Here is a 27692-nt window from a genome sequence, read left to right as displayed (position 1 = left end):
CCCATTTAGTTATTGTAAGGAAAAGAACACTGGCTTTGGAATCAAAAGACCTAGGTCCAAATCTCCCCTTTGCCACTTAGTTGTGTAAGCTGGGGAAAAATCACTTCCCATCCCTGGGTGTTAGTTGAATTTGCAAAATAAGAGGGTTAGACCGGATGATGTCCAAAGTCTAAAGTCCAAAGCTCTAAATTAATGATCTTATTCCCATCATCCCTCCCCTCTCATATACACTGCCCCCCCCCATTTCCACAGTGTCTCCTTTCCCTTGTCCAACTCAGACAACAGGACCAGTTTGGGTTGATGTTTATTGTAAGAAATATACAAAGGAAACAGGCTTCTCCTTACTTGGCTCAGAGCAGCTGCATCATCCCCACCCAGCTCACAAGGCCCACCCTAGGGACACTCCTGTTCCCAATGGTCAACAATCCTGCTTTGCCCAATGTATGTGTGGCAGGGGTGGGGTGGGGCAGGGGAGGGAAAGGAGAGTCTGAACTTCAGAGGGGTTGAGAGGCGAGGGCTAGGCCCAGAATTGGGGAGAAGGGTTAGGATTCCAACCCCTTTCAAGACATGTACACAGAAAATCAATCTTAGCCACACAGACAGAAGGCTTCCAGTCTAAGAATTTTCTGTCACTTCAAGAGAAATTTTCAAGCCCAGGGAAGGAGAGTAGGGCTGGCCAGGATGGTGGACAGAGAGAAGCCCTACTATTTGAATGAACACAGTGAAAAAATAGATGAGACGGAGACAGATGGAAAGAGGCAAGGGGGAGAACCAGACATAGGCACAGAAAAACAGAAGGGAAAGAGACAGAAAAATATGCAAAGGGTTGAAGAGAAACACAAAAAGTGGGAAGTAGGAGAGATAAGGGAGACACACAGACATAGACGCCTACTATGGAGTGGCAAAAAGATGCCTAGAGATGCTGAGAGATCCAGAGATGGAGAGATGGAGAGAGACCCAATGCCAAAGAGGTGAGCAATAAGTGTTCATGCTTATACACACACACACACACACACACACACACAAACTGCTCTTGTTTTGAAGGTTTTACGGTTTCCTGAACTTTAGTCAAATTGTTCACGAGAAATGAGAAGAAGAAGAGGAACTTGGGACAATCTAGTTCTCAAACTGACAAACATGAGGCCCAGCCACCAGACAAACATACCATGTATGTGCCCACACATATATGCATACATATATAAACACACATACACATGGAGGGAAGTGTGTCTAAAACAAATCATTCCCTGAGCAGCTTCTCAGATTCCCTCGCTGGCCTTGGAACTTTCTCCCTGATCTCTTGGGGGGTAAACAGGGCAGAGCTCTAGAAGGATAGTGGCTATCTCCAGATCAGCTGGGATAACATGAGGTGCCTTTTGCCTCAAGCTTGTAGGTTGTCAAGGGTATGGCTCCTAGCACTTGGGACCAGAACACTTGAATCCCTTTGGGGGCTTTGAAGGTACTACTTACTGGGCTTTCACTGTCCTCTTTTACAGAAATGGGATTAATCATTTCTATTCCTAGGATCTCTTGCCCTTAGGGAAATGGTAGAATGAAAGAGGTGGGGTAGTGGGTGGAGAGGGTGTAAGGGAGAGATAATCACTAGGTCTTGAAGGAGAAAAGATAATGTAGTTCTCTAGAGTGGGGTGGGCTTTAGCCTGCTCTTCTAATACCCCCCCAACTCCCTTCCCCCAATAACAGAAACTTTTTCTTCCTCCCACACAGTCTGGACAACCCCAGCAAAGAACTTTACACTTTAGCCATGTTTATGTTATCAGCACAGTTGGCACATAACACAGTTGCTGATCTTGACACCTGGTTAACCACAGTTCACGGAAAAATACAATTCCAAAATCATATCCTTATTCATATCTGCTCCCAAGGGGATATGGCCAGTTTGGTTAGGGACCAGGAAGACAAGTCTCAGCAGGATCACCAAATGGAGGTCCCTGTGATCCACATCCTCCTAACTGATGACTTGGTGGTCCAAATGTCAGAGTTGTTTGTGAGGCTGTGTCAGTACCAATAAGATTTCTGATGGATCATCTTTCTAGAGAGTTCTGAAGCTGGTGGGGGTGCTGGCCAGGTTTAGAAGATGCTTGGAGCTGGCATGGGCCCCAAAGATGGTGCTCCCCATGGACTCGGCTTTTAAGACATCATTCTCTTCTGAGAGGGGTGGGTGGCTGAATTCCTCTGGGGAAAGGGGGCTAGGCAGCCCTTAAGACACTGAAGATGTGAACTCAGCTGATTGGTTGTGAGGGCTGAGTATAGCTTGTGGGGGCTTTAGGTTGTATGTGACTGGCCATGGAGTGAATGCCTGAAGAAAGCAATCAGGTCCTAAAGCCCCCAGGCAGAGAGGAGATATATGGCAGCCCCCAGGAGGGAGAGAGAGAGTAGCCCCAGTGACTAATAGGAGAAACTGAGGAGAGACAGATGGACGGACAGACACTCAAGCTTCTCACCCCAACTCTTGAGGCTTTTATGGCTCTTTCAGCCAGCAGTAGACAATTCACATTTCACACGGACTGTGCAAGATTGGGAGAAAGGTCTCCGGATTCTAGGGTGAAAGCCCAAATGGCCAAATCTTTTCCCCCAAGATGGATTTGGGCATCACCCCATCTCAAAGCATGCCTCCATCACACAACTAAAACCTATAGGCTGGAGTACAGGGTTCAACAGGGGAGCCCACCTGGGGCAGAGCCCACTGAAGGAAATATCCATCCCCATCTTATTAGACAAGTGACTCCTTGACTCCAGGGCGTACTCTTTGCCGCTGTGGCTCTGGGGATGACTGGCTTGAGTCTGGAGCATCAATGGGCTTGAGACCCAGGGCAGGGCCAGCCTCCCCTGTTGCTTTATCCTCCTCTTTCTGGGAGCTGTTGTTCCCATACATCTTGTTCATGGTATCCGCAATCAGCCCCTCCTTCTCTGGGGCCTCAGACCCACTGCTGTCTCCACTATGCCGGTAGAGATAAGAGGCCTGCTTCACTGAACGCTTAAGCAGATGCCGGCGGTAGGCTCTCTGGATCTTTGTAGCACATACCTCCTCATGCTTCCTCTTCAGGGTAGTAGTGATGGGTTCATAGGAGACCTTGGATGGGTTGGCCGCCATGAACTTTTCCTCCATGGTCTGTTTGAGGGCATCCATCTCACCGGAGTCCCCTAGAACCTCTTTAGTTAAAGCAAAGAGTATGTCTAGGCAGTGAATCTTGTCTCCAGGGACCATGGGAAGATCCAGAGTGACAAGTTTGATCTTGTTGGGTTTGGCAATCCTCAGCGGCTCCTGCAGGGTGTCCACAAAGTCAGAGAGGCGACTGTAGGCAATGAACTGTGTGGCATCTGGGTCAAACTTCTCCCATGTCTCGTAGAACATCTCAAAGTCATCCTCCCCCAATGGCTCACTGCTCTCCTCAGTAGCCACGTTGAAGTTCTCCAGAATGATGGCGATGTACATGTTGACAACAATGAGGAAGGAGATGATGATGTAGCTGCAGAAGAAGCAGATGCCTATGGAAGGGTTGCCACAATCACCCTTAACGCTGCTGCCTGGGTTCTCCAGATCGGGGTCACAGTCAGGGGGTCCGCTGTTAAGGATGGGGTTCAGAAGCCCATCCCAGCCAGCCGAGGTAGTGATCTGGAAAAGGCAAATGATGCTGTTGCCAAAGGTCTCAAAGTTGAAAATGTCATCGATGCCAGATTCTTTCTTTACATAGGCAAAGTTGGACATGCCAAAGATGGAATAGATGAACATGACAAGGAAGAGGAGCAGGCCAATGTTGAAGAGGGCAGGCAGAGACATCATGAGGGCAAAGAGCAAGGTCCGGATTCCCTTGGCACCTCGAATCAGCCTAAGGACGCGCCCTATCCGAGCCAGACGAATCACTCTGAACAATGTGGGTGAAACAAAGTATTTCTGGATCAAGTCAGAAAGGGCAAGGCCTATGAGAGGGAGAGAGAGAGAGACAGAGACAGAGACAGAGAGACAGAGGAGACACACACACAGACAGAGACAGAGAGACAGAGAGAAGAAAGAGGAGAGAGAAGAGAAAGAGAAGAGAGGAAGAAAGAGAAGAAAGAGGAGCAAAAAGAGAGAGAAGAAAGAGAAAAGAGAGACACATGCAAAGATAGAGGAGACAAAGAGAGAGAGTCAAGGAGAAGCAAGAAGGGAGAGAAGCAAGAGAAGAGAGAGACAGAGACAGAGACAGAGAGACAGACAGAAAGACAGAGAGAGAGAGAGAGAGAGAGAGAGAGAGAGAGAGAGAGAGAGAGAGAGAAAGATTGATTAGGAGTTGTCTCTCTACGGGGAAGGTGAGGATGTCTACAAAGCATATATATCCTAAGAGGAGGCAAGGAAGAGGTAAGGTTTAGCCACCTTACCTGCTCCTAGGGACAATAGAACATGCAGGTTTTGAGGAGAACCTTTTTTTTTTTCTTCTCTATAGAGGAGGTTCTGAAGCCCCAGCTTTTTAGCTTAATGGCCTGGCTTCCTAAGAATGACGAAGGGGTTATAGAATCATAGAATTTGACACTTGGAAGGGGCCCTAGACACCACCTAGTCCAATCGGCACTCGCATAAGAATTCCTGTTATAATATACGTGACAAATGATCATTCAGCCTCTGGAGGAAGAACTCAAATGCGGAGGAACCCTCTCTTAAAACAATCCGTTACCCTTAGATAGCTAATTGTTAGGAAGTTTTTCCTGGCATTAAGCTTAAATTTGCCTTTCATTTTTACCAATGTTCCTGGTTCTGTCCTTTGGGGGTGTCCCTGATATTGGAGATGTCTCCTAATTTGCTGTTGCCGGGCTTTGCCAGGAGATCCTCTGAATAGCCAGGCTTTTCCCAGAAGTCTGGGAGAGTGGGAAAAATGACTCACTACTTTGCCTTCATCCCTTTGAAGGTGAACCATGGCTTGGGGAGAGATTTGTCTCCTTATAGGATCTAGATTTTGGGGTTTGTGTGTGAGAGAGCGTATGTGTACACATTTCTGTGTTCTACAGGTGCATGTGTGCCTAGTTATGTCTGTGTGTATGTGTATACACCTCTAGATTTTCAGATGTATGAGTATGTCTGCTTATATGCAAGGGTACATTCATATATGTGGTGGTCAGCATGTTCACACATGCCTATTTGTGTTTCTGCTAGAACCTGTGTATATAGTTGAGTGTACATGTATATGTGTGTAGAGCACTGATGGAAGGACATGGACCAACTAATAGAATCAGAGATAATAGGATTACAGATTTAGAGGTGGCAAGGACTTTGTCGTTATTGTTCAGTCTTTTTTCAATTGTGTCTGACCCTTCATGACACCTTTTTTAGAGTTTTCTTGGCAAAGATATCAGAGTGGTTTGCCATTTCCTTCTCCAGTTCATTTTACAGATGAGGAAACTGAGGCAAACAGGGTAAAATGACTTGCCCAGAGTCACACAGCTAGTGTCTGAGCCTAGATTTGAACTGACTCCAGGACCAGCTCTCTATCCACTGCATCACCTAGCTGCCCCTAATATACAATAATACAATACAATATTACCCTAGTGTATTCCTATGTGGGTTCATCAGCATGCTAGAGTTTCTTGAGATGGGTCTCTTTATTGGTGAGGGCAGATTTATGTGTATACATGTCTGGGTGTGGTAGGGAAGACTCAAGCATGTGTATATAGCAAGGGGCACCTGGTGACCATTGAGCAGGGGCTCACCCACAATGGAGAGGATCACCACCACGAAGTCAAAGATGTTCCAGCCAACAGTGAAGTAGTATTGACGCAGCGCTAGCATCTTGAGCACGCACTCGCCTGTGAAGATGATGATGAAGACCATGTTGATGTTGTAAAGAATGTCAATCTTGAGCTGGCTCTGGTCATCTGTCTCTACCATCATGGTGACCATGTTGAGACAGATCAAGAACATGATCGTGATGTCAAACGCCTGCTTGGTCACAAAGTCATACACCATGCCCTGAATCTTGTTCTTTAGCACAAAATGGGAGATGGGACATGGGAGGATTCAGAAAGGACATAGAGAGCCATATGACACACAGAGAAGCAAATAGCACAGGACACAACAGACAGAAAAGAGAGAAAGAAGGTGCGTCAGGTCACCTGGGAGGAGCCTTCAGATACTGTGAGAGTGGGGGATGGGGATAGAATGAGTTGGGGCTGACTTAATGCCAGGCCTGACCATTCTCCCCAGCTAGAAGTTCCTCTGGAATCCACCCCTATCAGGGAATCCTTTGTGGGATCCTTTAGGGCAAGGGCCTTTTCTGGAGGAGCATCTCATTTCAGGGGACCCGTTGGTTGACAGCTCTCTCAGCCTGGGATATGTCCCATTGCTTGGTTCATGCTCAAGGCGTTGCCCACTTGGGACACAGGACTAACATTCCCATATCCTCACTCTTCAAGAAGGACCTTGTCCAATGGGTAAGGGAGAGGTGCTGAGATGGGGGAGCAGGGAAAGCCAGTATATAGAAATATAAACAAAAATATTTATAAAATTCTTTAAACATGGATTCACTGAGAGTAGCAAATCAAAAGATAATTATTGGAAGTGGAAGAGCAGGTTGAGGGAGCATTCTGGGCTTTCATGGGGATGAGGCACTTCATTCTCCCCCACTTCCATTCCCCCCTCCACCATCCCATAGAGACTATACCTGAGGTCGAGGAATTGGCTTCTGTGGCTTCTTGGAACCCAGTTTTTTCATGGCATTGTAGTATTTTTTCTGTTCTTCTGTCATGAAGATGTCCTTTCCTCCAAAGTATAGTGGGAATAAGCCCATTTAGATGGGGAAGCCCCTGCCCATATCCTCAACCCCCCAGTATCCTCACAACACCAAGTAATTAGTTCTATCTGCATAATGACTCTGAGAACCACTAAAGGTATAGGTGTTTGTGGAGACCCCTGGCTCAATAAGGCAACTGAAAGTCAAGCCAGAAGGAAGGTTAAGCCCTCTGTCACCGTGTCATTCTATGATTCTAAAAGGCCAAGGGATTAAGGGGGGGGGGGCGAATGGAAGGAATGGCTTGCACAAGTAACGAAAAGATTGTGGGAATTGGCAAGTGGAGGAGATGGGGCCATAGGGAAGGGGGAAGAACTGGAAGGGAAGACAGAAGGAATAGAAGTAAAGGGAGAACAGGTAGGGAAGAGGACAAAGAGGAAGAGAGAAAAGAATAGAAGGAAAGGAGGTGGATGGCTGGGGTATGATACTCATCTTCTTCTTTTGCTGGTTGAAGTTGTCAATGATGACTCCAATGAAGAGATTGAGGGTGAAGAATGCGCCAAAGATGATGAAGAGGACAAAGTAGATGTACATATAAATATTCACCTCATACTGGGGTTGTTCTTCAACCTTTTGAGTCAAAATGAGGGTGAATGAGCATTAGCTACCCAGTGAGACAGACAGAGCTACCTCTCCCCACCCCCACAACCCCATCATAGAATGGAATCCCACTGTGTAAGGGAGGGTCTCTCCTCCAGAGGAGGAGAGCAGAGGAGACAGGGCTGCGCCTCTGGCAATGCTAGGGATGGAACAGCACAGGAAAAGACATCACGTTACAGGTCAGAGTTCCGCGGAGGGCTGGAAGATCAAGGGGAGTTGCTCATCTTCCTTTTCCTCCATCCAACCTGTCAAGCTAAGGATTTGGGAGGTGTGTCTGTGTGTTCCAGTTTCACTGACCTCTCGGGAATCTACAGCTGCATACATGATATCCATCCAGCCCTTGAAAGTAGCCTGGAGAAAGTTGAAGGAGAAAGTCAGAAGCATTTTGATGGGAGAAGGAGAGTCCATCTACTTACTGGAAGACCCATCAATCCACCTGTCCTTCTAGTTTTTGTAAATCAGTTCCCACCCACCACAAAGCGCAAAGCTGGTTCTCATATTCTGCCTTCCCAACAGCAGGGGTATCAGCTGGGCCAGGGTGGCTGCCCCGAGCCCCAGGGTGAGGGTGGATGATGTAACAGAATGCTGGAATGAGGAAGATCTGGGTTCAAATCCTGACTTAGATACTTGGTAGCTGAATGACTCCAGGACAAGTCACTTGACCCTCTGGACCTCAGTTTCCTTATTTACAAGGGGTTTAGACTCTTCAATAACCTTTAAGTGCCATCCTAGCTCCCAATCTAGGAGGGAAATGAATACTAAGGACAATGAGAGTCAGGAGCTTTCCCAGCATGCAGGAAGTGACCAAGTTTTGCAAAGTAGGGCTAGGCTGGGAACCTCCCCAGTTCATGACCTCAGGGCATAATAATCAATATTCCAGACCCCTTTCTGTGGCATCTTCTTAAAGCACCAGCATCCAGGACCCTCTATACTGTGTGTGTGTGTGTGTGTGTGTGTGTGTTGGGTGGGTGCTGGGTGATGAGGTTTCCCTCATAGTGGAAAGAATGCTGGACAAGGAAGGAGTACGGGCCCTGGACCTGTAGGGTCCCATTAACTCTGCCATTAACTAGCTGGGTGACCTTTGGCAAGTCAATTAACCTCTCAACCCCTGTTTCCTCACCTGAAATATCAGAATAAAAAATAATATTTGCACTGCCTGACCCACAGGTTCTTGTGAGGCAAATGCTTTGCAGACATCAAAGTGCTGTGGAAATCTGAATCCATTACCTACCTCACGAAGCTGCTGGGAGGATTAAATGAGAAAATGTTTGTGAAAATGTTCTATAAACTAATCATCTTAAAGGCCAGATACATTTGAGTTAATATTATGCAGATGCAAATTCTTATTATTATTACTGTGGAGGTTGTTATGAGAGCCCCACCCCAGATGACAGGAAGATCAGGGAGTCACTGTAGCTGTAGAAACAGGGACAAGACCAAGCAGAGGAGACAAAAATGACAGCCTGAGGGGGGTGACTGCCCGCCTCTCTCTCCTTCTCTGTCAGATAATTCTAAAGCAGAGTCTGGAGGGATTGAACTGAGGTCCCTAGCAAGGTGCTCCAACAAAATCTGACACTTTACATTACTCTTTAAAATATGCAAAGTATTTGGAATATATTATTTCACTTGAGCCTCCCAACAGTCTTGTGAGGTAGGTGCTGACACCCAGAGAGGTGAAATAATAATAATAATAATAATAATAATAATAACTAACAATAGCCAAATTTTATTTATTTCTTTACAAACCTCTGAGGTTCATAAAACACTTTTTGTGTCTTATCTAGTTTGATTTTCACATCACCTCTCTTAGGTAGGTATCACTATTATTCACATTTTACAGATGGGGAAGTTGAGGGTAAGCAGGGGCTAAGTGACTTATCTAGGGTCACTCAGTTGCTCAACAAACACTTGTTAAGGTACCGTACTAAGTGTTGGAGCAAAGAAATATCAGAAGTAGGTTTTCAACCCAGATCTTCCTGACTTCAAGTCTAAAACTCAGTCCACTAAGCCCCAGTGTGCAATACTTCCTGCAGAGCAGGTAGGTTTTCAACAAATGTGAATGAGGACGTCATGAGAAAGAACTGGGGACAAGCCCAGTTGAGATGAGTGGGGTAGAGTTGACAGCCTGGAGGCCTAGAGCTGCCATGCAGCGGGCTCCACTTACCACCTGCAGCAGTGAGAGGTAGCCAAGGCCCACATTGTCAAAATTGACCTTGACATTGACCCATCGGACCTCCCCGGTATTCATCAGTTTGAAGCAGTCCGACATGTTGTTGACAACAGAGATGTCAAAAATCTCCGAGGTGGTGGTGTTGATGCATCGGTAATACTTCCCTGCGAATAGGTTGACCCCCATGATGCTGAAGATGAGCCAGAAGATCAGGCAGACGAGCAACACATTCATGATGGAGGGGATGGCGCCCAGAAGGGCGTTCACCACCACCTGGAAGCAGGGGGACAGGCAGGTTGTGGGGGGAGGTGTCACAGACTGGGACCCAGACAGCTTCCCCTCTCCATCCTGCCTAGAATGCCAGGACCCTGAGCCCCAGTCCAGTGGAGGAAGGGGCTGACTGCGCTTAGGGGTTCATAAGCTGTTGGGTGAGAGTAGAGTAGGGTGAAATAGCCTCCATCATCTGGAAACTTCCAGCCTGATAGTGGGGTTAGGACACATACACACACAAAAAAAAGTAAAGAAAGGAGGAGAAATGAATGGAGTTAAGAAGGGAAGACTTCCTGGAGTACTTAGCAGAACTGGGAAAGGAGGAGAGAAGCCAGGAAGCTGGCCTAAGTTTGTGGCACAGCCACCAGCAAAAGTTCAGAGCTAGGGGTTGGTAGAGAATGGAGAAGGGACAATGGATAAGATTTTGCCTGGAAAGAGTCATGTGTCTGGGAGTAGAAGGTTGGGTTGGGAAGTGAAAACAAGGGATTAGAGGATGGAGAGCTATTGGGAAGGGTCCTGGTATCCATCTGTGGTCAGGGAAAGGACCTTTCTATGAGATCAGTGTGGGGTTCTCTAATCATTTCGCAATGTGGCCGCCTGGGTTGAGGAGATGGGAGGAGGGGGTTTTCACTGGAAGTATCTCTGCCACAGGTCACTGGGCAAGGGACAAACACTCCAGCCTGGCTCCCCTCCCCCTAAATAAGAAACTTGAGGCCTCAGCCACACATGATTACTTTTTCTCCCCTTCCTCCCACCCCTGACTGACTGGGCAACTATGAAAACAGCCTCAAGCATAGAAGGGAAGCCACCAGGCTCTGCTGAATCTGAAGCAGGCTGGCATGTGTGGTGGGAAACCTTCTTTCTCTTCCCATGAAGGAGTTGCAGTTAATTTTGCCTGGTTAGCATAGTCTAGCCTCACTAACTCAGAATACCAGAGCAGAGGCCAGTCTGAATTTGTGCATTCTGGTAGATTTTTTTTAAACAGAGTTTCTTGTCGCTGTTCAGTCGTTTCAGTTGTATCTGACTCTTTGTGACCCCATTTGGGATTTTCTTGGCAAAAATATCAGAGTGGTTTGCCTTTTCCTTCTCTGGCTTATTTTACAAATGAGGAAACTGAAGCAAACAGGTTGAAGTGACTTGCCCAGAGTCACACAGCCAGTAAGTGTCTGAGGTCAGATTTGAACTCAGGTTTGCCTGACTCTAGGCCCAATGCTCTATCCTTTGTACCACCCTTAAACAGAGACGCTGTTATATTAACCTCAAATACTATTGTCCATATTAACTAAATCAGGTGATACAGTGGATTAGAGAGCTGGATCTGGGGTCAGGAAGACTTGAATTCAAATCCTGCCTCAGACACTTACTAGCTGTATGATCCTGGGCAAGTCACTTAACTATTCTCTGCCTCAGTTTCCTGAAGAGTAAAATGGGGATAATAATAGCACCTACCTCCAATGGTGGTTGTGAGGATCAAATGAGATACTTATGAAGTGCTTTACAAACCTTTCCATCATCTGGAAACTTTCAGCCTGATAGTGGGGTTAGGACACATATACACACAAAAAAAAGTAAAGAAAGGAGGAGAAATGAATGGAGTTAAGAAGGGAAGACTTCCTGGAGTACTTAGCAGAACTGGGAAAGGAGGAGAGAAGCCAACGATGGACTGCCAAGTAGAGACTAGGCTGAAGTGTTTTAACGAAGGGGTAAGAAAAATTGTAATAAGCAAACTGTTTGTATACAGGTGGACACTTAAAACAATTGGCTAAATATCAGCCACACATTGGGCAGCTAGGTGATGCAGTGGATAAAGTGCCAGGCCTAGAATCAGGAAGACCTGAGTTCAAAGCTCACCTCAAACACACTTAATAGCTGTGCGACCCTGGGCAAGTCACTTCACCCCATTTGCCTCCGTTTCCTCATCTGTAAAATGAGCTGGAGGAGGAAATGGCAAATACTCCAGTATCTCTGCCAAGAAAGCCCCACATGGGCTCACAACAACAACAAACATTGTTTACTCTATTAATTTGCTTAGAAGCCCTTTCTCAGACCTGTGGTTTATCACAGACGTTGCATGAGGTGGTAAAAAGAGCGTTGCAGTGAGAGTCAGAAGGCCTAGGTTCCAATCCTGGGTCCGTCTGGCTCGCTATCTATTTGCCAAAGGATGAAGCATCTAACTTCTCTGAGACTCGGTTTGCTTATCTATGAAATGTGGAAACCAATATTTGTCATGCTATTTTTATGTGTGAAGATCAAATGAAATGTGGTATATTAAGTGCTCTGTAACTAAGCAGGATATATAAGAGTGAGCTATTATTAGCTTTCTCAAATTTTATTTCCATCAGTCACTTCCCCACACGGAGACTTGAGGTGGCCACTGATTGCTTATAGGCTCAGTGGAAACTCAGCCTGTTACCCAAAGCTGTTTGTTCACCACAACCTAATAGAGAAGAGGAAAGCAAGGTTCCAGGTTGGAGGCCAACCGGCCCTTCTATCCCAGCTCAGGACCCCAAGTCCCTAAAACTCTGAAGTGGTTCCTTATATGCTGGAGGAAAGCAGAAGGGAGGCGGTATGGGATAGGGGAAAGACACTGCATTTGAAGTCAGAGGTCCCCCATTCAAACCCTAGTTATTTTCTGGGCCTCAGTTTCCTCATATGTAAAAAGGGGATAATAATAGCACATAGGTTTTTTTGTGAGGATCAAATAAGATGATATTTAAAGCGCTTTGCAAACCTGAAAAGGCTATGATGATAATAATAGCTTTTAAGGTTTGCGAAGCATTGTACAGATGTTACCTCATTTGATCCTGGCAAAGACCCTGGGTGGTAGGTGCTATTATCATCTCATTTTACACTTAAGGAAGCTGTGGCCCAGAAAGGTTAAGGGAATTACTTAGGGTTACACAAGCTAGTAAATGAGATAGGATTTGAACTCAGGTCTTCTCCCTGACTCCAGGTTCACCGCTCTATCTATTGTGCTACCTAGACAGACCACTGTGTTTTCGAGGTCATAAAACAGCATCTCTGTTTAAAAATCTATCAAAATTCACAAATTTAGATTGGTCTCACCTCAGAGATTCTAGGTAAATAAAGTTTAGAGTATGCTAACCAGGAAGAATTAGGGGAAGGACATAAGCATTTATGGGGGTAGCTAGGTGGTACAATGGATAGAATGCAGGACCTGAGGTCAGGAAGACTCATTTTAGTGAGTTCAAATCTGGTCTCAGACACTTACTAGCTGTGTGACCCTGGGTAAGTCACTGCCTCAATTCTTCTTCCATAAAAATGATCTGAAGAAGGAAAGGGCAAACCACTCCAGAATCTTTGCAAAAACCCCAAATGGGGTCACAAAGAGTCAGACATAGCTGGAACAACAAATAAGCATTTATACAGCACATACTATGTGCCAGGCGCTGTGGTAAGTGCTTTTTAACAAATATTATCTTATTTGATCTTCACGACAACCTTGAGAGGTAGATGTTATTATTATCCTCATTTGACAGCTGAAGAAACTGAAGTCAAGTAACTCGCCCAGGGTCACACAGATAGTAAGTGTCTGAGGCCAGATTTGAACTTGGGTCTTCCTGACTCCAGGCCCATTGCTTTATCTACTGTGCCACCAGCTGCCTCTAAGGATGAACTCAAACTCCTTCATGGGAAGAGAAAGAAGGTTCTCTACCTCACATGCCAGGTTGCTTCCGATTCAGCAGGGCCTGCTGGCTTCCTTTCTATACTTGAGTCTTTGTTTTCATGGTTGCCCAGTCAGCCTTCCCCAAAGAATCCCACTGAGTCAACTCACTCCTTTTCTCTGGGCCCCTCCACCCTTGGACAAAGTGTACATTCACAGAATCACAGGACCTGAGTGGGAAAGAGCCTCAGAATTCACCTGCTCTGATTCCTGCTACAGCAGGGATCCTCTCAGCGGTAGCCCTGGCCCAAAGGCCTCCAGCCTCTCTCTTTGAAGACCTCTAGAGCCTGTCAGCTTATCAAGTGCCAAGGGTGCCCATCCCAGCTGTAGACAGCCTTAATTGTCAGGAATTTTTTTTTCTCACATGGAGTCAGACTCTCTCTCTAAGACTTCCAGCCAATCACTCCCAGTTCTACCCTCTGGAGCCAAACAGAATCTTTCTTCCCTATGACATTCTCTCAGATTCTCAGTTGTATTCCCCTCTCTGCCTAATTATCCATGCCTCCACCCTCACCCCTCACCCTCTATTTCCAGCTCCTTCTATCATGTGTGGAGTACTTTCCGGTGCCTTCACCATCTTGGTTGGCCCTTCTGGACACACTCCCGCTTTTGTCAACATCCTTCCTAAAATGTGGACCCCAGAATTGAACACGATTTTCCAGATGGTATCTGACCAGGGAAGAATGCATGGGAACCATCCCCCTCCTTTTCTCTGGATACTAAACATCTTCCAATGCAGCCCAGGATTACATTAATTTTTTTTTTGGTAGCCATGCCAAACTACTGACTGACATTGAGCTTGCAGTCCACTAAAACCCCCGGGGGGTTTTTTCACACAAAATGTTGTCTAGTTACACTTCCCCCAGTCCTAACCATTTTGTCATCCACGCATATGTCTTAATGTCCTCCATTGCATCATGTTCTGTGGGGGTAGAGGCCCCATAAGAAAACTAGTCTCATTTCCTTATAATCACACCTCCTACATTCCATATCTGTCGTTGCTGTTCATCATGTCTGACTCTCCGTGACACCTTTTGAGGTTTTGTTGGCAAAGATACTAGAGTGGTTTGCCATTTCCTTCTTTATTTCATTTTACAGATAAGGAAATTGAAGCAAATGGGATTAAGTGATTTGGCCAGGGTCACACAGCTAATAAGTGTCTGAGGCCAGATCTGAACTCAGGCCTTCCTGACTCTATGCACTGCACCACCTGTCTACCCTACATTCTCTACAGCTAGGCTATTACCTCTTACTGGGCAGTAGCTGTGTCTTCTGTTCTCTTCAATCTCTTACTCTCCACTCCATGGTGTCATAGATACAGTACTGGCCTTCTAGTTTGGAAGAGCTAGGTTCAAATCCTGCCATTTACTAGCTGTGTGACCTTGGGCAAACCATTTAACTTCCCCAGGCCTCAGTTGCCTTATCTGTAAAATGAAGGGGTTGTACTAATTGAAGTCTAAGGTCCATTCCAACTCTCTGTGATCCAAGGGGCTTAATGCAAGGTTATTGGGGAGCATTTGATTTCAAGTCAGGAGACAGAGAACACATGGGTTTGAACCCATGGTCCAGCTCTACTTCCTACCCTCTGTGTGACTTGGGGCAAGTCACGAATGACAACCCTCTGGGTCTTAGTTTCTTCCTCTGTAAAGTGAGTTGGATCACATCATCCCTAGGGTCTCTTCCAGCTCAAAAAATCCTGTGACTCTTTGGGCGCTCAGTAGGCTCTCAAGAAAGGACTACTAATTTGATTTGTGAAATAAGACTTTTTATCTCCTCCACGATCTGAGGATAGAGAGAAGTAATGGGGTTCTCTCTGAGGGCTAATGGTGGAGAGAAGGTTTTCCCAAAGGGACTTAACTAAGAAGGCATTTCCTTGCAGGGATAGGACTCAGGAATGAGGCAGGAATGTGGGCCTCCACAATTATTGCACTTATTCTCCTATCCTAGGAGATCCAGAATTGATTGATGCTTCCATGTACAAACCAAGTTGTGAATTTGGGGTAGATGTTATCCAAACTGAAAATATTTCCTCTTAATTAGGTACTTCGCATGACTATCCCAAGCCTCATTCTGTTATTTTCCATGCCTACCCAACTTCCTTCCCTTCTCCCCCCCCCCATTGTAACTTAATCTGGGCCACTCGGCAAACCCTAGCCTGAGGCTGCCCTTGGTGTGAAAAGCTTCTAGGTATGTCAGCGTTTTGGCTCTGAATGAGGCTGGGTCACCCGCAGTATAGGCTATGGATATATGGCTTCCTGACTTCTCTCTGGCTTTTTCTTGCTTAGTTAGAAGGTCCCTTGGGCAAGAGAAGAGCAAATAGTGATTATTGACCATTGAAAACAAGTTCACTCATTACTTATCTTCTTGGAGGCTCTCCCCCTCTGCCCTCTGCTTCAAATTCTCTCTCTGATTCTCTTCCCACCCAGTCCCAGGTTCCTAGAGCACCCACCCTCATGCCTTCGAATCTGGACAGGGCTCGGAGTGGCCTGAGTGCTCGAAGCGTCCTGAGTGACTTGATGGGCCCAAGTTCAGAGTAGCCCAACCAATTGGCCACCAGGCTGATGATGGAGACCTGGTGAGAAAAACCAAAGAGGAAGCATTAGCAAGGGGGACACCCAGTGGCAAGGGGTACATGGGGCAGGGGTAGAGTAGGGGCTGTGGCTCCCTGGCCACCCAAGGTATATTATCTGCTGCATTCATCTCTCCTAAGCCAAGAGAGAACTGACCCTTAATTGACACATTCCCCCTGAAGACATAATTTCAATGTGTCATTTCTCCCCCCACCCCACCTCTTCAGGATCAGGAATAATCCCTTGTATAATCCCTGAGTCCTGCCTCTTGGAGAATAGAAGTGAGCAAGTGCTTAGGGAAGCAGCATAGTACATAGTAAATAGTACATGGAAAGTACTCCCCATCTCTGATTTTTGCTTATGGTATAACCTTGGACAAGTCGTTTGGTCTTTTCAATCCTCAATTTCTTAATCCGTAAACCGGGGGTAAAAATAATCACCCTACCTACTTGATAGAAATATTTTGAGGATCAGATGAAGCAAAATAGGTTAAAAGGCTTTGAAAAAGATAAAGGGTTATACAAATATGAGATATTTGTATCATAAGTTGCCCATATTCCTACCTCCTTTTCCATTTCTTCCACCCAAAACCCATCCAGTCTCTTCTTTGTCCAGCTTGAGTTTCTTTGGGATCTTTCTATCTATTCCTTGGGCACATACCAGGCTCTGACATCCCCTTGCCTTGAAGGCTAGGCTACATATTCCATTAGAATGCAAGCTCTTTGAGGAGAGGAACTGTGTTCATTTTTGTCTTGCCTGGTATACAGTAGGCACTTAATGAAAGCTTGCTGCATCCATAAGCTGAAAAGAACAGTCCTGGTTGGGATCCTGGGCCCTCAGACATTCCTGCTGCCCTCCCACCCCACCTTTGAAGGGAGCCCAGTGACACTAGCCCCCAGCATGATGACTCACATCTACAATGAGGAAGTCAAGCCAGCACCAGGCGTTGGTGAAGTACACCTTAAAGCCATAAGCCACCCACTTGAGCAGCATCTCCAAGACAAATACATAGGAGAAGACCTTGTCTGCATACTCTAGGATCGTCCGGATCACCTTCCGTTGCTCAATGTAGATGTCTTCGAATGCCTAGATGAGGGACAGAGAGCCATGAACACACCTGGAGGGATGGAAGGATGGAAAGATGTGCACCTAGCAGCAACGTTGGGAGAGATGGAAGAAGGAGTTGGTCTCGAGTCATGTTGTTCAGTCATTTTCAGTCATGTCTAACTCTTCATGACCCCATTTGGGGTTTTCTTGGCAACAACACTGGAGTGGTTTGCCATTTCCTCCTCCAGCTTATTTTACAGATGAGGAAACTGAGGCAAACAGGTACCATGACTTGCCCAGGGTCACACAGCTAGTAAGTGTCTGAGTCTAGATTTGAACTCAAGAAGATGAGTCTTCCTCACTCCAGGCCTAGAGCTCTCTCCACTGCTCTACCTAGCCACTAGCTCTACCCACAAATGATATTACCAGTCCCCAGAAAATAGTACCCAGCTAGAATCTGACCAGTTAACTCAATGGGATAGGTAGAATTATTCAACCCTCAGTGGAGATGACGTGGACAGGGTTATGGACTAGTGCAGGGAGAGCTACTAAGGTGTATGATCCTAGTAGTATTTCTAAGATATCTACCCTGAAAGAGGTAAGAAAATTCCCCTAAGGGACTTAAAAAAAACAGCAAACCCTACTATTCATCTATGTCCAATCCAATCCAATCTCAATAATTATCTTCTTTGTGGATTATGTACAGTGATGCTTTTTTTTAAAAGATTTTTTTGATATATTTTGCTTTTATTTCACTTGGATTTTTCTCATATCTTTCTCTCCCTCTCCCAGTTAGCTATCCCTTATGACAAAGACATTTTTTAATACAAGAAAATTCAGCAAGATTGAGCAAAATATCAAAAAAAAGCTGATGTTAAATTTTAATTCAATTCATCAAACATTTACTAAGCACTCATTCTATAGGATGTCCAGTTCTAGTCTGTGGAGATATAAAAACAAGAATGAAATGGTATCTATCCTTGAAGCTAACATTTTCTGAGAGGGATAGAGAGGAGGAGCATTTATAATATTCATATAGATAGATAAAAAACAATAACAAATAATTCAAGAGGTAGAAATCACTGACAACTAGGGAGATTAAAAATGTCCTAGTACAGCAGGTGGCATCTAAACGATATGTTGAATCCTAATCTGGCTTCCCCAAGTGGCCTAGGAAACACCCTCTTTCCCAGCTCCTCTCATCCCCAACAGTCAGTAATTGCAGATTCACCAACCTGAATAAAGTAGAATAAGAGAGACCAATCTATTGCTTTTAAAAAAAAAATAAACCCTATAAAGCAAGAGTTCTTACACTGGGGTTCATGGGACCTCAAAAGGGCCAGTGGATAGATTTCAGGGGATCTATGAATTTGGATGGGAAAAATATTTTTATATGTATTTTTATATTTTTATGCCTTTTTAATGTATTTTTATAGCTGTATTTCAATATAGTTGATTTCCTTTGGAATCCTATGTATTTGACTTACTATATTTAATTATTTTGGATTATCAACAATCACTTCCATAAGCTTTTGAGTTTTAAATTTTTCTCCCTCTACCTTCCTCCCTCCCTCCCCAAGATGGTGTACAATCTGATATGCTATACATATGCATTCCTATTAAACATATTTTCACATTAGTGATGTTGTATTACTTATTATATTTAGAAACACTCTGAGAAGGAGTCCATACACTTAACTAGACTGCCAAATCAAAGGGATCCATAATATACAAAAAATGTTTAAAACCTCTTCTATATTCCCAGAGCCAAAGATGATGTAGTTAGGCAGCATGGTGGATAGAGGGCCAGAGAGAACTGAGTTCAAATCCCAGCTTGGAGATTTACTAGCTGTATGACCCTAAACAAGTCACAATGTCTCTGGTACTTAGCTTTCTCATTTGGAAAATGGAGAAAAACAATAGTACCTATCTTCCAGGGTTGTTGTGAAGATCAAATGTGACAGTATATATAAAGTGCTTGGCACACTTTAAAGTGATATATAAATTCTAGCTATTATTATATTATTAAATCACACAATTATATAATTTATCTATTAATAATAATAATTTTAAAAGAAGAGAAACTACACCTGGATCATTTAGGATACTTTTTCCTTCTGTGGCTGTGAGTAGCCAAGAGGGACCTACGCACTTTGGTTTGAACAGTGTGAACATAGTGTCTTCCCCTTTGGCTGCGCTCTAGGAAGGAACCCCAGGAGCATGGTGGAAGCAGGACTGGGTCAGTAGATGGCACTCACCAAGGCCCCGCTGCTGAGTAGGATCATGAACACAATGAATGTCTCAAACCAATTGTGCTCCACCATCCTGAAGCAAGCCTTTCGAAGGTTCCACCATATTTTCCCCCGATCCGAGGTGATGTCAACATAGAGGAAAGGGAATCTCTTTACACAGGCTGTGAAGAAAGAAGGGTTACTAGGAAGAGAGGATCACTACACCATGGCCCATGGGGGCCTGTCACAACTCCTGTGTACCCATGGAGCATCCAAAGGAGGCTCTTTCCGCCTCACCTAAGAGGAACACGGCCTCTGTATTTCTCTGTCCCCTGATCTCCCCACTGAACTTCCCAACCCCTTTGTCCCACTCCCACTTATCATCTTTGATGAGCCAAGACTCGGGGAAGGAGGGAGATGCATCTCAGCACCTCCTGTCTCCATGGGGAACTCTGGCTTCTTTCCACTGACTTGTCCTTTAACACCCACCGAACTAGGCAGGAGTAGAATTCAGTCTTGGCAGGCTGGATTTAAATTAGTTCTAAGAAAGGTCTTGGAGGGAGGCCCGTGGTGAGTCAGGATTTAGACAGGGTGACCAGGAGAGGAGGCAAAATGCTTTCCTTCGGATTCCTGCGGCCCTCATTAGGGAGCGGCATGTGTTTGGGGCCCAGGAGTTGGCGGGGGAGGGGGGGGTCCTCTCCTTCCGCACGGCTCTCGACACAAGACCTCCGATGTTGGCCGTGGCAAGGGCGCTATCTTCTGTGAAAGAAGAAGTGGGGGTGGCCTTGGCCCCAGGGACCACAGGTTTCTCACCCTCAGTGAAACACTCCTCGGGGAGCTCTCCTTCAGGGTTCTCCTCTTCCTGGGGCTGCTCTTCTTCTTCAGGTGGCTTGTAGTCAGCAGTGCTGCATACCGAGGAGTTCCCATCACACTTGGGAGGGGGCGGCTTCTGCAGGGGACAGAGGGGCCCAGTGACCCGGACCCAGGCAGGGATGGAGGAAGGCTGGAGGCGGGGACAGTGGATTGGGAGGGAGGGGGATGGATGAAAGCTGCCTGAAGTAGTGGATGGAGCGCTAAACTTGGAGTTGGGAAAACCTGGGTTCGAATCCCACCTCTGAACACCTCCTGTGTGACCTAATCTCTCTGGGCCTCAGTCTCCTTATCTGTGAAATGAAGGGGTTGGACTAGAGCTCTCTTGCATTAATATAGCACTTTCACATTTGATCCTCACAACAACCTAGTAAGTTTTGTGCTATTATTATCCCCATTTTACAGATGATGAAACTTTGGCTGACGGAGAGGTTAAGTAGTTTGCTCAGGGTCATACACGATGCAAAGGAAACAAGCATTTACTAAGCACTGTGGGCAGGCACTGTGCTAAATACTTTATAAATAGCTCATTTTATTCTCACCACAACCCTGGGACTTAGGTGCTATTGTAGTCCTCATTTTACAGTTGAGGAAACTGAGGCAGACAGAGGTTATGTGATTTGCCCAGAGTCATGTAGCTAGTAAGTGAGGCTAGATTTGAACTCAGTGCTTCCTGACTCCAGGCCCACGCTCTAACCACTGTTGAACCTCCCAGGTCCCTTTCTAGCTCTCAGACTGTAATGGGTACAGGGAAGGAACTAGAAGTGGGAGGAAGTTAAGGAGGCAGATCAATGAAATGTGTATGTGGGGTGGGGGGAGGTGCTGATGTTCTAAGGGTTGGAGAAGTAGAGGGATGAGGAGAGGGAATTATTGAGGAATTAAGCAAGTAATTCATTGAGAAGTTAAGGGAATTTGGGGAATGGGCCAGTGAGTATGAAGACCAGGGAGTAGCCAGTGGGAGGATACTTTAATGAGCAGATAGGGACATGTCAAGGGGGTCCCAGGTGAGGGGAAGATGGGAGACCAGGAGGAGGAGGAGGAGTACGAGCTCCACAGATACAAGATTCAATCCTCAGGTTCTGTTTGGCAAAATGTGTCCAGGCAGGATGGAAAATATCTCTGAGCCAATGGCCTCCAGTTTAAACCCAATAGGAATTTGATCCCTAAAGCAAGAGGTGGGGGTGGGGAAGTGGGGAGGTTCTGAGGCAGTTTATATTTCTTTCCCGGACTAGGACAGACTCTGATGTTTTTCAGAGTCAGATTCCCAAATCCTCCCTAACCCCAGCTCTTCATCCCCAGAGCTCCCAGGGCCCCCTATCTTTGAGTTTCCAGAGAAGGTTATCCCTGAAAAAATGCAGAGCATGGAGGGAAAGGGTTTTTGAGCTCCGGACTGAGGTACAGGGGTCCTTAGCACAGTGCCTGGCACATAGTAGGGACTCAGTAAATGTTTATTGACTGATTGTCATGCAAAGAGTGCTTTGAATCTTATCTTTGACACTTACTTGACCATGGGGAAGTCACTTCTCTAAATCTCAATTTCCTCACCTGTAAAATGGGGGTAATAATGCCTGTAAGGACTTTTCTCAGAGTCTTGGTGGAGATCAAATGAAATAATGTATACAAAGCAATCTGTAAATTTTAACATGCCACATAGATTCCAGCCTTATAAATGATCATCATCACCATCTAACCCAGCAGGAACTGGGCTTTCGGTGGATTGGTATCACATTTTCCAGAACTTTCAGGGCAAAGGTCGTATGGGTCCAACCCCCAAATTTCCGGCATATTTCCTTTAATTTTGCCTTTCTTTGTAGACTCAGAACTTAGCACAGTGCATAACATATAGTAGGTGCTCTGGAATAAGCTTTCCCCAGAGACATATTCCTCTTTCTGTTTCCGTTTCTAAGGCCTCTCCCCAGTTCCTTGAACCCCTACCCCAAATCTTAGAGATTTAGGGAGGCCCCTTCTTCTAGTACAGAGGTCCATTTCTAGTTATCAATGAACGTGGTTGGGGAAAAAATGGAATCTTTTCACTAACCCCTAACTGAAATTTGGCATTTCCTCCAATTATTTTTAAAAATGCATATATTCTAAGGAAAGATCCTCCAGACTGATAAAGAGGTCTGTGATATCCTCCCCAAAAAAAAGAATCCTTGGCCTAGTGGTCCTGAGAGTGGGTTGTTGTTATTGTTGTTCAGTTGTATCTGAATCTTCATTGCCCCATTTGGGGTTTTCTTGGCAAAGATGCCGCAGTGGTTTGCCATACTCCACAGTAATATTCCCTATCTGGATACTGTGACCTGGTTCAACAGCACCATCTCCTGGTAAGCTGTTTCAAGCTAGTAAAACCTATACCGGAGAGATATAAGACACATTGCTCAGTTCTTACTGTATGTGTAAGGCTGGGGAGGGGGGCAGAAGTGAGGGAGTGAACCCATTATGGGGAAAAATAAGGAGGGAATCAGAGATAGATACACAGAAAGTTAGTGAGGAAAAGGACTCAGTGCTCTCAGGGAATCCAGTCCCCTTTACAAAGATAAAGGTTTTGACAGATCCAGAAGTCATAATAATGACTGGGGGTTGGGGTGAGGAGGGACAGACTCAAAGAAAGAAAAGTTGGAGAAGAGGAAGCATCTTGAGTCAGTGAGGGTGGAGTGTCATGATGTGAATCTAGGCTCAGACATTGAAAAAAGAGAGAACTAGGTATTTCAAGATTGTTAGGAAAATTTAAGTAAACCTTAAAAAGCTCCTTTTTTTGGGGGGGGTAGGTAATTGAGGTTAAGTGACTTGCTCAAGGTCACACAGCTAGTAAGTATCTGAGGGTGGATTTTAACTCAGGTCCTCCTGACTTCAGGCAGGTGCTCTATCCACTGCACCATCTAGCCGCCCCCAAACCTTAAAAAGCCATATAAATTTGCCTTGATTTAATTTGTTTGCCCCCATAGATCTACAGAGTTTCTTCCATGTGGGAAACTCTTAATTTGGAAATTCCCTTTACCAATATAGATTTAAGAAGTCAGCATGAAGCACACCTATAATCCCTGTTACTGGAGAGGCCTGATTGAACAATGGGGTTCTGAGCTTCTGGGTACTAAGCATGACACCAATATGGTAGGTCCTTGAGAGCATAGGTGGGGACAGAGGGATAGGAAGCCACCAGGCTGCATAAGAAGGGTCAGATTGGCCCAGGTCAACAACAGAGAAGGTCAAAGTACCTATGTAAATTAGGAGTGGGACTGGGCTGTGCGTAGTAACTTTGCTCCCAGCCTGATAGGGAGAACCAGCCTCAAAAACAAACAAACCAAAAAGGCCCTTACAAATTTAGAGTTTGGTTTAGGGGTCCTAAACAAGTTGAGTGATTTGTGCAGGGTGTTTCAGAGGCAGAATTTGAACCCAGGTCTTCTTGACTCCAAAACCAGCCCTTTATCTACTATGCTATGCTGCCTTTCTCAGTAGCTATTAATATTTTGATTATCTAATCAAAAAGGCTGTAAACTAAAAGGGACAGAGAAGACTGTCTATTTATATCTCCAAGCTCAGTACCACAAAGAATAGCTACAATGTGGGAAGAAGGGGAGAGGGGGATGGAATAAACATTTATATAGTGTCTACTATGTGCCCGGCACTGTGCTAGGCACTTTTTTTTTTTACAAATATTGTCTTACTTGATCTTCACAACCTTATGAGGTAGGTGCTACTATTATCCCCATTTTATAGTTGAGAAAACTGAGATTCAGTGACTTGCCCACAGTCTCACAGTTAGCAAATGTCTGAAGCTGGATTTCAACTCAGGTCTCTCTGACTCCAGGCCTAGTGTTCTATCCACTGTGCTATCTAGCTATCTCAGATAAGAATAGTAGTTAAGACACCCAGAAGTTCACAAGACGAAATCTGAGAAAGGAGCCAGGAATAAAAACCCTTGGCCTCAAATGTCTAAACAAACTTTTCCAAAGGTTAGACCATAAGCAAGATGAGTGAGGGGTCCTAACATAAAAAAAGGCAAGTTTGGTCTCTTAGGTATCACTCAGTTACGGTGGGACATAACCTATGGCTGGTACATGGCCGTGGATGGGTTTACCACATACAAAAGAGGTAAAAGTAGGGTGGAACGAGCATCATAATATAGCATTGAATATTAAGAAGGTTTACTTGTGTGAGGAAATCCAAGAATCAGAAGGGAAAACATGGTGGATAGTGTTTAGGTGAAAGTTAATGGTGGAGAAATAGAAATTATTTTTGTCATTGGATTATACTACAGACCACTTGTACAGAATGAGGCTATAGATGAGGAGTTTGGGAAATAGATGAGAAGTCTAAAACAAATGGGGCACTTGAATGGGGAACTTCAACTATTCTGTATCTGTTTCATTCTCTCTCCCCCCCCCTCTCTCTCTCCCTCTCTCTCTCTCTCATTTTCTCCCCCCCCCAAAAGAAAAGCAGAGCAGCTAATACCTTCCTGACTTGCTTTAGTAACACTTTCATCTTTCAAAAGGTTGAGGAGCCAATAAGGAGAAATTCTATTTTGGATTTGATTCTCACTAATAGTGAAGGTAGAAATGGTGGGAATTCTACAGGGAAGTGAGTACTCCTTCCTTGAGCCTGTGATAGAGGAGAGAAAACCCAGCCAGAATCCCAACTAAATCTTAGATTTGGGGAAATTAGATTTCAAAGCATTCAGGGGAAGGCTAGCTAAGATCACATGGGTCAGCATTCTTTTGGGGAAGTCAGCTCAGGAGAGATTGGATATACTCAAGGACGAAATCCTGAAAACATACAGGGAAACAATTTCAGTGAGGAAGAAAAATGGGATTTGTCTGAAGATAATTATGAGAATGGTGCAGCTAAGTGGTAAAGCAGATAGAGCACTAGGCCTGGAGTCAAGAAGATTCATCTTTGTGATTCAAATCCTGCCTCATACGCTTACTAGCTGTGTGACCCTGAGCAAGTCACTTAACCTTGCTTGCCTCAGTTTCCTCATCTGTAAAATGAGCTGGAGAACGAAATGGCAAACCACTCTAGTATCTTTGCCAAGAGAACCTCAGAAGGGGTCATGAGGAATTGAAGAAGGCTGAACAACAACAAATTATGAGACACAAAAGGAACTCACCATCCAATTTAGATTTTTTAAAAATTCACAGAAAACAGAAGCAAGGCCAGGTAATGAGGGATTAATATAAGAATGTAGCGAAGTCATATAAAAATAGTGTCAGGACCATGAAAGTTTAGAATGAGCTAAGATTGATTAGGAAAGCTAAGGACAACAACTTTTTTTTTTATATAGTAAAGCTTATAGGGAGAAAAAGGAGGACCAAAGCACCTTGGAGTACATGAAATGAGATAGTGACAACTGGCAACGGAAAGAAGGCAGAGTTGTTTAGGTATTTCGCTTTTGTTTTCTCTGCCAAAGGGAATGACCTTTGTACTGGAAATGCAAATGGAACAAAAATGGGTAGGGATAAATGAAAAAAGTCTTACACTTAGGTATAAAAAAAGTCAACTTCACAAGTGCAAGATAGGGGAAGCATGATTACACACAACAGCTTGCTTGAAAAAGATCTGGGTGTCTTAGTTGACTGCAAGCTCAATATGAGTCAGCAGTGTGTCGTGACAAGCTAAAAACTAATGTGAAAAGAAAAAAGAAAGTATATAGGTATATAGATCATTACTGCAATGTCACTGAGTGTTTTTAGTTCATAAGCCCAGTGCATTAGTAAGTAGAGGAAAGTATTAATAAATATGATAATTTTTGAAAAATTGCTATTTCAAAAGTATTAAAAACAAACAAACAAAAAGGAACTGTACCATAGTTTAAGAATTACATTGATTAATATGGAGAGTATCCAGGGGAGGGCAACTAACATGGTGAAGAGTCATATGGGTTTCTGGTTAAGGACATAAGCATGTAAGGGGTACAAATGAGCTGTTTTCAAGTATTTGAAGGGCAATAGAGTGTTAAAGGGATTTGGCTTGCTCTCTTTGGCCCTAGAGCACGGGTGGAAAACCTGTGGCCTCTAGGTCCTCAAGTGCGGCCCTTTGAATCCAAACAGAAGCACTTGAGGACCTAGAGGGCCACATGTGGCCTCAAGGCCACAGGTTCCCCACCCCTGCCCTAGAGGGTAGATCCAGGATCAATAGGTGGAAGCTGCCAAGATGGAAATTTAGGCTCAATGTCAGAGAAAACTTCCTGCTTTGAGAAGCGTAGGTTTCCCCTCCTTGGAGCACTTCAAGAAAAATCTGCATGGGTCCTTGAAATGTACATTATAAAAGGGATTCCTTTGTGTCTGATTTGAACTAGATGGTTACTGAGGTCTCTTTCACCTCTCCAATTCCATGATTTTGTGATTGTTATGGGGACAGAGGACAGGGGGGCAGTGTGGTGCTCACCTTAATGTCTTCAGCCTCAGAAAATGTGTCTGTTTCCTCTTCTGTGGGCATCTCGAGGTCAGACTCCTCAGAAGCAATGGGCACCTGCACTGTCAAGTATGGGTTGTTGATGAAGTTCATGTGGTCAAGTTCAATACTAGTCGGTGAGCATTCCACCACCCCAATGTGGTTCAGGATGTGGTTGTCCTTCTTTAACTCTTCCTCTTCCTCTTGCTGCTGCTGCTGCTCCTTCTTCTCTTCTGCTCCACCTTCCTCATCCTCAGCCTTCTCAGGTCCCTGCTTCATGTCCCCAGGAGCCAGGATCTGACCATGTAAGAGGGCCAGGAAGAAGGCCTTGGCATAATCAATGCCCCAGGAGATGCGAGCGATAGCAATTTGAAGGTTGTTCATCTCCCCATCCTCGTCTGAGGCTGCCAGGCTGTCGGCACTGAAAGAGCTCAGGAGCAGGGCAAGGAACAGATTCAGGACCTGGAGGGAAAGGAAACTGTGACTGAGCTCATTCAGGGCCAGTTTGTGCCCTCTAAGCAGGGGCCCTACCATCCCTTGGCAACTCTGTGGCCCCTCCACATCTGTCTGAGGCAGGGAAAGACTGGCAGAACCTATGCCCACCTCCCAAACCAGGCAACAGGGATTGATGAGCAGTCACTTCTTTTTCTCACCCACATCGGAGGAGGAGATGCAGAACAGCAGGTCACCCAGGACCTGTCTAGGAAGAGACCAACCAGGCTTTTTTCCAGTTTGGACTTGTAAAGAGGAACTTGTGGATGCAGGTGGAACACATCATGGAGACATGATGATGGGGAGGAGCACTCCATCTCTCCCCTGTTTTGAGGATTCTAGACTCAGGCCCACCTCCAGTTAATCCTTTTTTTCCTTGCTTTGCTTGTTTTTATTTTAAGATTCAACCAATCAAATATTTAAACGTCTTATAATAAAGAGCCAAAATATATTTACAAAGAAAAAATAAAAATAACAATGGCTAGCATACTGAAAATGCATCATGATCATATTTATAATGATACATATATTGAATTGAAATGGAATTTACATGACAACTTACATTTTTAAAAATTTCCTCCTTTAAACATG

At 45.0% G+C, this 27692-nt stretch overlaps 1 protein-coding gene across 1 annotated transcript; it reads right to left on the bottom strand.

Annotated features, from left to right (window-relative positions):
- Positions 1-291: 291 nt before the first annotated feature.
- Positions 292-27268, bottom strand: LOC144457686 (sodium channel protein type 4 subunit alpha-like). The gene is made up of 12 exons (XM_078155746.1): positions 27263-27268; positions 26604-27071; positions 20163-20298; positions 19377-19531; positions 16984-17157; positions 15951-16073; positions 9541-9819; positions 7674-7727; positions 7209-7346; positions 6651-6755; positions 5701-5971; positions 292-3939 (listed from the first exon to the last, which is right to left on the bottom strand). Exons 1-12 carry the CDS (start codon positions 27266-27268, stop codon positions 2732-2734), a joined length of 3117 nt encoding a protein of 1038 aa, XP_078011872.1. The 3' UTR covers positions 292-2731.
- Between the last annotated feature and the right edge of the window lie 424 nt (positions 27269-27692).

Source organism: Phascolarctos cinereus, unplaced genomic scaffold (genome assembly GCF_003287225.1).
Source record: "Phascolarctos cinereus isolate Bilbo 61053 unplaced genomic scaffold, phaCin_HiC Scaffold_5;HRSCAF=322, whole genome shotgun sequence".
Lineage (NCBI taxonomy): Eukaryota > Metazoa > Chordata > Mammalia > Diprotodontia > Phascolarctidae > Phascolarctos > Phascolarctos cinereus.
This window is presented reverse-complemented; position numbering and strand designations above follow the sequence as displayed.

Bases quoted from the DNA above. Each gene is read 5' to 3' on its own strand.
- LOC144457686 (XM_078155746.1), bottom strand. The intron at 16,074-16,983 runs GTGAGTCATCAT...TTTTCTCACCAG, and splicing joins TTGACTTCCTCATTGTAGAT to GTCTCCATCATCAGCCTGGT. The intron at 3,940-5,700 runs GTGAGCCCCTGC...TCCCTCTCATAG, and splicing joins GGTGATCCTCTCCATTGTGG to GCCTTGCCCTTTCTGACTTG.